The 10,267-nt window shown below is 42.2% G+C and overlaps 1 protein-coding gene across 7 annotated transcripts in view; it reads left to right on the top strand.

The window, feature by feature from the left end:
- Positions 1 to 10,267, top strand: part of NHS (NHS actin remodeling regulator) — a 262,102-nt gene that overhangs the window by 240,120 nt on the left and 11,715 nt on the right. For 4 of the 7 annotated variants that reach the window (XM_065072248.1, XM_065072237.1, XM_065072259.1 and 1 more), the window contains exons 4-5: positions 6,799 to 6,861; positions 9,087 to 9,279. In XM_065072248.1, coding sequence (XP_064928320.1) covers positions 6,799 to 6,861; positions 9,087 to 9,279 — 256 coding nt within the window. The other 3 variants (XM_065072284.1, XM_065072277.1, XM_065072240.1) reach the window with 3 other exon arrangements.

Raw genomic sequence — 10,267 nt, 5'->3', positions numbered from 1 at the left:
GTGGAGCAACTGTAAAAAGAGAGAACAAGCAAATGAAGCTGCACATGAATGCTCTGTCTGGCAGAAGGTTAATCAGAGATTTTTACAAGACACTGCAACAATGAATAGCTAATTGATATTTTGCCAACCATCATGACTTAATGATATAATTACAAAAGAAAGCTGAGAATGCTGTTATTGGCTAGCTTGCCCTTTTTGGCATAAGCTCTTTGTCATCTGCAAATGTGTATCTGCTTCAGAGGCTGTTGGTAATGTTTGATGTCTGATTCCAGTCAATTGTATCATCTATTCGTCAATGAACTAAAGGTGTTAAATCCCACAAGAATTTTTATTTGTGGTGTAGCAGTGTGTTCTGTATACCACTCTTCTGATGCATTGGAAAGGTGCTGGTGAACGCAATATTAAACAATAAATGCCCCCTTCTTCATTTCTTATGAATTCAGAAAGTGATCAATTAAAACCTGGGAATTTTTTAAAAATTATAGGATCTGACTTTTCCAAACTGCATATCTAAGTTAAAGGCATGAAATAAGTGGCTTGATTTTGAAAAAAATGTTCCCATTACCACTGTGAGGACTAGGAGAACTATCACTACTGAGAGATACTGCCAAACAGGTCACCTATGTCTAGATCAGCCAAGACTTCCATCTTAGTACATTTCGACTACTGTTTATATTGCTACCAATTAGGTGGTTATGAGCTTTTCCAAATATCTTGCATATTGTATAGTAAAGCTAGAGAAAATCAGCCACAACAGATGAAGATTCACTTCAAAGCATGACGATGTTTACAAGGAGAAAGATGGTAAAGTCCCAAAAATTCCAAGAAAGGCCAAATCAATTCAAGCCCAAAGCAACTAATGCCACTGTAAATGGGCCTGGAGGGATGTTTTGTACTGTTCCATCACAATGATGTCACTTTGTCATGGAAAAGAAGTAAAGAACTAGAAATGACACAGGACCTTTTCTGTCTTAGGCAAGACAAGTTTGGAGTTAGCTTTACAGTCTGCTCTTGTTGCAGGAACTGTCCCCATTAACCAACAGCCCAGAAGGGGATCCTTCAGGAAAGAGTATAAGAACAGGGCATGGTTTATGCTGTTTATTGTTGCATGATTTGTCCTTCCAGTTTCATACAGAAATTAGTTACGGAACTCTTGAGCCAGAGATCAAACATAGAATAGCCAACAAAGAACCTTTCTGCATTGATTTTGAGACTTGTTTCATCTACTTTTTTAGCAAATTTACACCTTTGGCCTCAACCACCTCCTGTGACAGTGACTTCAATAATCTGTATGAAAACAAATCTTTTAATTGTTTCCTGATGCCTCATAATTTCATTGCATCTCTTCTAGTTCTTAGACTGTGAGAAATAGTGAGCTCTGATTCCCCATTTCCTTTCTCCATGCCCCCCCTGGTTTTGCAGACATGATTTTACTTTCCTATCCATTCCAGTCATTCATTTTTAAAGCTGAAAAACTCTAGCATACTTAGTCTCTCTTTCCACAGAAGAACTATGCAACCAAACACATTTATAAGTATCATTCATTCAGGCATTTTTGCCAATGGAAAAAAAAAAAAAAACCTGAGGTGAGTACGAGGAAGGTATGAACTTGGGAAAATGAGGGAAATATTCCTTACACTTGTTCCCATGACAACCCTGCCTATAGCACTCCTGAGGCCAGTCATTGAGTGTGAAGATGCTGTGTCATTCCAACTGCATTTCAGCCTTCTCTCGCATTTTCTCTGCATTTTTTTCTTTCTTGGTTTTCCCAAGTCCATCCAGCCAGGCTACAAAATCTCAGTGCTCAAGTTCAGGATGTCATGGGACCACACTTTCTCAACCCCCTCCTGGCACAGCTGCTATAATAAAACAAGGAAGAGAAAGCAAGGAACGCATAATATTTGGAAAATCACACTCACAATCACACAAAGTTCAGTGTCAGGTTGTTTGGAATTGCAATCTGAGCAGAAATCTAAGGGACAAGACGCAGGAGGTTGTTTTCCAGTCAGGCTTTGCCTCTCCCCGAGACCTCAGCTAGGGCAAATGTGAAGAGAAAATAATGCATCAGGTAATTCTATTCCACTTCCCTGCCATTTAAAAAAATATTCCCTGTGTTCTGCCTTAGCATGCTTTGTACAGCAAAGGGAAACACAACTGAATGTACTAACTTTCACATTGTTTTGTACTGAAACCATACAAAGCCTCAGAAAAAAATAACTGAGTTAAGGGCTAGGCACAGGTTGGGCTATGCAGTTTCTGTGTGAAAATACTGCCTGTAGCTGTTAGAAATAAAACCTACCTGGCATTACTCGTTAGAATGAACTTGTATAGCACAATTTGTGCAATAAACATAATACCTACTACCCCGTATCATGGGATGATTATTTTGTACCTTTGTCTGCTGGAATGCCATGTGTGGTGTGACTTCTGTCAGAAAACGTCTTTTCTTTGTCTTTACCTTGTCAAAACATTAGATCAGTACATTAATCGTTAAAGGATTGTCAGTACTTTAACTGATCACATTTGTGATGCTCAAAAAAAAAAAAAAAAAAGGAAGAAGAAGAAGTAGAAAACACCTACAAGCAGATAAAACAGAAACTGGAGGAAAATAGGAAAATGAAACGTACTGAAATATAAACGTTGTGAGCAGGGCTGTTTTTTGCAGCAGAAATAGCAGAGTCAGAAATATTCCCGTTGTTTTCTCTTCAGCATCAGTTGACTGCATAAGTAAGCTGCTGTATAGGTGTGAATGTTAATTCCTAATTAAGTAGTCAACTGTACTCTGAAAACACTGGAAAGCTGCTAACCTTTTATTAGTATTTCTTCTCATTTTACCAGACCTTTAATTTTTCCACCATACAAATCAATACCATTTTCTTGTGAGTTAATGAAGCAGCAGGCTCTCTGTTTTACAGGCAGACGGGGAGGTTTCACCCAGTGCCACAGGAGTCAGTACTCAGCTCACATGAATGTGGGATTAAACGCTAGTTCGCACTTATTCTACATGTTACCTTTCCAGTATTTGAACATTTGCTTTCAAACACCAGATCAGGATGTACAGTTAATAAGTACGTATTATTTCTGTGCTCACGTAGGGTGAAAGCATCCTGCAAATGTTCTGTCTGCTGTTGGAAATAGACTACACATGATGCCTGTAGACACTGAAGCTTCATGCTAATGCTCTGCTCGGGTGAATATCACCTGCTTTATTCATAAGGTTGTCCTGGGAAGGAAATTTCTGCCACCTAGTGCCACAGAAGCCTGAAGTCAGAAATAATATTGATCCCTTATGCTTTTTATTAGCTGCAACTTTTGGGTGGCAGGCATAAAAAACAATCCTCTGGAGATCACTGCTGTGCTGCTAGCCACCTCCTGCCCTCACCAAGGCTGTGTTGATGCTGCCAGCACCAGCCCTGTGCTGCTGGGGCTGTCACTCAGCCACCGACATGTCCTGCGAGGTAATTCCTTGCCTACATGATCAAACGTGGTTGAGGAGAAAGGAATCAACTCAGCCATGCCTAAATTTGATAAATATGTTGAGCATAAATGCTCTTAATGAGGCTTTAGCATTCTGAAGACATCTTTAATTGCCTGAAGAAAAATTAGTTTATTCTTAGGTTTATGTTTTTCCCCTTGCCATTGCACTATACTCAATATGCCCTGTGCACTAACTTTGAAATCCCACTATCTCCTGTAATGCTGTTGCTATAAGTAAGGTACATGATTTAATGCAAATGATGCTTCTTGCACTAGTCTTCCCTTATATCTTGAAGATCCCAAACAACAGTAGCATCTCAGAGCTTTGGGGGCTAGAAAACAGAAGAGGAGCTTAAATGGTATTTTTACCATCTTATTGGCCCATTCATTTCCTTCTCCAGATCCCAGCTCTGGGACAGTAAGTGAGGCAGGCCCATAAATTGCCAGGCTGGCAAGGCTGTCGACTGCTAAATTGCCTCTTTGTCACTGCACTGATGGAGTGCAAGATTTTCATTTGCTAAAAGGGTGAATAGTGTGTCCTGGCATAGGTACCTGCAAGTGACACAAGGCTTTTCCTAAAATCAGTGGGGAGAGTGTTCAGGGGTGCTTCATCTCACCTCAGAGTAGATGCTGAAGGAAGGTGAGCTGAACTGCTCTGTGGCAAAGCCCCTTTCTCTTTCTGTGTAGGGCAAGCCTTGTTGACTCGTTCAGACTTGGACATCTGATTGTAGTGCACAGAAACTGAAGACTTTCACATTGAAGAAATGAAGTGCACTGAGAAATAAGATCACATGCACATGCAACCAAGATTTTTGCTGCAAAGCATTTACATGAGCACAATAGCACCTCTGCAACTGAAGTTGATGGGATAGCTCAGAAAATAAAGCTGCTCACATTTGTCAGTGATTGCAGAATACATCCCTATTCAAGCATTTATGCACTACCTTAGTTTCAAAGCAATCTTAGCCCATTAAAGAAAAATGCCCATTTAAAGTATTCTGGCTTTGTATTTAACAGATTATCACTGTTGCTGTTTGCCAAGCACACCCACACAAAATAAATTCACTTTGAAAACTGCCTGTGTTTTGCCCATCAGACCAGAACAGCCTTGGGTATATAATAATTTCTTGCTTAAGTATGTGTTTACCCCAGATATTTAGATTCTGGTCTTCTGAGTGAACGAGGACATTTGAAGAATGGCAGCTCTCTCTCCTCCAGGATGGAGGTGTCAAAATGTTGAGGCTGCTGCTATATCTCAGCGTGCATTGGCTGCCTGGCAGCAGGCACCACATGGGAACAGACAGTAGGTGACCTCAGGACCCTTTGGCCAGGTAGCAGTGGCACCAGCTTTCCCAGGAGCACCGCTGTGACAGCAGGAGCTGAAATTTTGCTGGTTACCTCCATTTTTGTCCTACCTCTTCATGGTAGGAACTTAACCAAGGAAGTTTGTCCTGCTGTGTTTTAACAGGGACCTGAGACTTCAGCACATCATATGATAGCTGTAGATACATGTGACTGGGTGGCTGTTTTTTTGGAGGCGTCAGGCAGAGCAGCACATGGGGTTGGTAGGAAAGCCCTGCACCAGCAGGACAGAAGGGTAGCCAGACCTTGCTTGTGTCAGCTGTAGCCCACATGACTTTCTCCGAAGCCAAAGTCAAGGTCCCGCTGTTTCTCCTGGGAGGTTTGCCCTGAGCAGCTTGTGCATATAGCTGTGATTGAAGCTTGGGGCAGGAGGTCCCTCCTGTCCTCTTCTCCTTGTGCACTGACTAGGACCATCATACACTTTTGTGGGGCATTGCAAGGATTTTCATATCCTGAACTCTTGCCACCTCAGCAGCATTTGCATCCCCCTGTCTCAACACCCACCAGAGATCGTCTGACACCTTCCATGGGAAAGCTGAATTTCAGTTCAAACCCTGATCCCATTAGCTGCAGTCAGAGCAGGCGACTGGAAGCTCATCTGGAGGACCAAGCGTGCTTGGGTATCTAAAAAGTAGACTGAACTGGTTGATGTATTCAGTACGCCCACAGCCTTTGTTGCATGAACAGAAGAATTTGTCCTGCGATAAGGACTTCTCCCAGCTTGGGAGAACTGGTTTTGCATTGACCTGGGTAGAAACAGCCTGCTGGAAATGTTAACTGGGAACAGTCCTTTTTTGATGTCCCCACTGTGCTCTCCTGTGAGGCTTATGGGCACCTCATTTGGAGGCTGCCTTTGGTTTTAGTCCTGCACATGGGACTAGAGCAAAGCAGGAGGTGTTGCACCATCTAGGAACAGAGTAGGACAAGATGGAGAATTAGGCCTTTTGAGACTCATTGCAACTTTTCTTTTGAGGGGAGACCATATAATGCAAAGTATTTCAAACTGATGTTTGTTGTTGATCTATCACAATGGTGCTGATAATGACTGGGAAGAAAAATGTTCATATGATTATTTGTCAGGTCTGATAACTACTGCAGGGGGAGGTAATAACCTCCACCAAGAAATAAATGCTAGAGCTTTCCAGTGTGACCAACAGACCTGTTTTCTTTATCTCCTTTTTTTGTTTTATTCCCTATTTCAAAAGAAGTCATCCTACAGTTCTTGTTTTTGTAAAAAAGGACATTGCAACAAACAAACCAGAGTTTCTGCCAGATGAGGATTTCAGAGGTGCAGGGATGCTGTGAGACCCAGGACATCATGGGCGTCACTGTTTGTCCTTTCAAGCGTTACAAAAAAGTGACAAAAAGCCAATTGGCTGTTGTCATCCTGATACAATGATTGCAACCTTAGAGATGTAATGATAACATCAGAAAACCTTAGCAGTCAATTTATTTGAAAAATCACCCTCAGGACTACCATTATTTATATCCATTGCTTAAATACCTCATGCAAAAAATGTCCTTTATATTGTGAAATAGATAATATATAATGTAATTGGGTAAGTACCTTGCGCTGCTTCAGCTCCAGGCAGTACACAGTTTGCGTTAGCGAATCAATACAAGGCATTCTTGGGACAATTTAAGCATGTCTGTACAAGGAGGTTGAACCAATTTCACTGCAGTTTTTGTCTAATCTAAGTAAGCAAAATCAGCACAGACTTCACAGGGGTCCAAACCACTCTGTGGGCATAGTTGCTTGAGCTGCATTTTGTAGAGAAGTAGTTTGTTCTGGGGAACAAACCCATCCGTAGGAAACAGGGTGGAAACCTCAGCTCGTTTGGCCTCTGATCCTAGTTTATCCAGACAAAAATGATGTGTTTTTACCAGGAACGTTTTGTGTGTGTTTTTAATTTTAATTTTCTTTTTTTTTTTTTTTTTTTTTACATTTCACATTTATAGTTTAACAGCACCCGTTCGCCCTCCCCAATTGAGTGTTGCCACATGACCCCTTGGAGTAGAAAGGTACTGGAAAAACAAGCAATCCTCAACTAACAGCTCTGTCTCACTCCTCTCCCTTCCAGATCCCAACCCTTCTTGCTTGCTTTTCACTTGCTAACTTTACCATGCTAAAAAAATGCCTTTTCTGTTTTTTCTCTTGTCAGTAAGACAAAACAATTACTTTTTTCTCCCCTCACTTTCATTCTTCACCTCAGATGGGTTTCAGGAGCTGGTGGCCACAAGGCCACCTCCTCCTATCGCCTCTTTTAAAGGGCGTGAACCGGGACAGATTCTATATAATTATCGATTGTATTTAATTCTCTCGCAATGTTTTTGAAACAGCCGTTTTTCTTCTTTTTTTTTTTTTTTTAATTTCCTAAATGGTAAGAAACTGCTTAGGCAATGCCAACACGACAGTGGGTGTTTATTCTCTGGCCATTTGGTGATGCCACTGTCTGGAGAGGAGGAGCTCTGGCAGCCAGGGTCACTTCTGCTTTGTCCAGAGCTTCATTGTCATCCAGGGGAGGAATCGGCAACAAATGCAGCCTCTGTGTGTGTGCGTGTGTGTGTGTCCGTGCGTGTGTGCAAGGGTTTGGTTTTTTTGCATGCATGCACCAAACTTTTTTTTTTTTGGGGGGGGAGTTACCTAGGAAACAAAGTCTTTTGTGCTCGAAGTTTATATGAGCTATTCACGTTTGCTGGGGCTCAGCACAAAAGCTGCAGGCAGAAAGAAAGCTGCGATGTTTGACTGAAATCCTACGTGGGAAAAGGGGGTTTTCTGCGGGCGGGAGGAGGAGGAAGCGTGCCTTGTCTGGGGCCTGGGGGTGCAGCGGGAGGTGATGCTGGTGAGGTAAGTAAGTGCCCTCCGACAGTTTAAACGGTAGCTGCCGAGTTAAGATCTTAAATGCTTTCGGGGCTGGGGCGTAACTGCTGTTTGGCGAGCCTGAGGTGCTTAATTCCCCTGGGATTTGTGAGGAGCCTGGGCGGCGGAATGGCAGAAGTACAATGGCAGCCCGGGCGAGATCCTGCCGTGTTCAACACCCACCCGCTCAACGCCCTGCCAGGGAGATGGGGAGCAATATTTTATCTTCACCGTGTTCGCTATCGAAACTAAAACTGGCAAATGAAGTGTAAATGGCAGGCGTGAGGGGGAAGGCTGGTAGTTAAGCAGCTGGGAATTCGGGACTGAAGAAGCCAGAATGAAAGGGATTGTGCTTAATTTTAAAAAAACTGAGAGGCAGACAGACGTCCTGAGCTGGTTGAAGAGTTCTCACAGCTCACAGAAGAATGTATTCATGGAGAAAGGGAGGGAAATTAGGCAGAAAAAGGTAAGTGTTTCTCCCCTCCATCCCTTCCAAACAAAACAGAAACTTTTTTTTTTTTGCAAACAAAGAGAGCCCCAAACCTGAGTTGGTAGCCAGCACCACATGAAAATATGTTTAATTCATTTCTCTTTTACTAGATGAAATTATAGCGGCTTTGCAAGACAAGGTGTTGTGTGGGGATCTGTTATTTCTTCAAAAACAAACCAAACCACCTGTGTTTCTTCCACACAGTTTACTTTTCTCTGAATTTCTTTATCGTCCATATCTAGCGCTTCTTGTAGCATGCTGTAAAAATGTGCATGGTTTCGAAATTCCCCTTTTAATTTCTTCTGGTGGTGGCTACTCTTCTCTTTGGCCACTGTCCCCTCACACTGGCACTGTTAATGTCTGCTACTCCGCAGCGACGACCTGCTGGCTAGTTGTGACTTCGCTCTGCTCGTGGTCTGAGTTTGTAAAAATGAAATGCAAATGGATTGCTGAAGTACGGAGGGGTCTTCTTTAAAACCCTGGGCCTTCTGATGCTTCTCCTCAAATGAACGGGTTACACGGGGCCAGTCCTCACTGGTAATCAGCAGACTGGGGTGTTCAAAAGATTGTGGGTGCAAATGAGGGCCCACGTGTCTAATGCTGATGGTAATTGAGGGCACAACTGCAACGGCTACCCAGGAGCGCAGGACGTGCCCCTTCTGACAGAGGAGATATCCTGTAAATGTCACTCTAATTACGAAGGACGTTGAGGTATTTTTCTTGTATTAGCAGGATGTTGATTTTCCATTGGAGAATAGCTTGTGCTGTGTGACTGAGCTAGAACGGTTCCTCCTTGTATCCCTGTAATTGATTTCTGCTCTGTGTGTGTGCTTTGTTTGAAAATTAGCCTTGTGTGCCTGAGTGGGAGACACTGATTTTGAATGTATTCATTTGCAGTCCCATCCACCAGAGGACGAAGATACAGATGTCATGTTAGGGCAGAGGCCGAAAAATCCAATACATAATATCCCTTCTACACTGGATAAACAAACCAATTGGAGTAAAGCACTACCTCTCCCAACTCCAGAGGAGAAAATGAAACAAGATGCCCAAGTGATATCTTCTTGCATTATCCCCATCAATGTCACTGGTATAAATCTCTTCTATTTCTTTTCGTATTTATTGCATGGTTCAAGGGAGGTCAAGTACTTACTTTGTTTAATTTATTTGAAGTCACAAGACTGTGCAGTCTGGGGGCTAAGACTCTAGATTGAGGATTTAGTTTCTGGAAGACAGTGGGCTAAATTCATCCCTCATGCGTGGCCACTGGAGTCACTGGAGCTGCATCTAGGATTAATTTGGCCCATATTTTCAGAGTCATGCTATACAGTGTAGCGTAACACTGGTTCACTGTGTAAACAATGTACTTGTGTTGTGTATATAACCTACAGTCTGTATTTACTAAGACCTCAAATAACTTTTTGAATGTAGCTGCCTGAAATAATGAAGAAAGTCACTGAAATTAATCATATGATTATCATGTGTAGCAGGAGAAGAGAAAATAGAGAATGTAGGCTACTATTTGCAGTGCTTTAAACATGTGAGGCTTGACTGTGTAGCATGCAAACCATCGCTCTGAGATATCTTTACATGCAGCTATGCTGAAGGTATAGTAATGGCATTTTCTTTTACTTATACAACATTTGGATACATTTGGATAGATTTATTTGAAGGAGAATTTGTTTATAGAAGAGGGAGTTATATCACTTGTTAAATGTGACAGATTACTTATTTCTAGAATCAAAAATCAGGCTGTTTTTCTCTTTTTCTCTTTCTCTCCTTCCAGAGGGCTATGGTAAACATAAAGTTGATCTGAGTTTTCCTCAATAATATTTCGCACCAAGTTTTGATTAATGTAAGAGCATAAAGTGGGCTGACTTCCACGGTTATAGACTTGAATATCAACAGTCAGGAAAAAAAAAAAAAAAAGCAGGGAGCTTTCAGTTAGCCTTCATTCCCCAGAGAAAATATTTGTATTTAATTCTGGTTTTCCAGTAACTGGGGGTTGGGGGGAGGTCATGGCCCCTCACATCCCATTGCTCTTTCCCGTGTCCACCAGCAGGGCCTGACCTTCCTGC

This window comes from Columba livia, chromosome 1, assembly GCF_036013475.1.
Source record: "Columba livia isolate bColLiv1 breed racing homer chromosome 1, bColLiv1.pat.W.v2, whole genome shotgun sequence".
NCBI classification, from domain to species: Eukaryota; Metazoa; Chordata; class Aves; order Columbiformes; family Columbidae; genus Columba; species Columba livia.
This window is presented reverse-complemented; position numbering and strand designations above follow the sequence as displayed.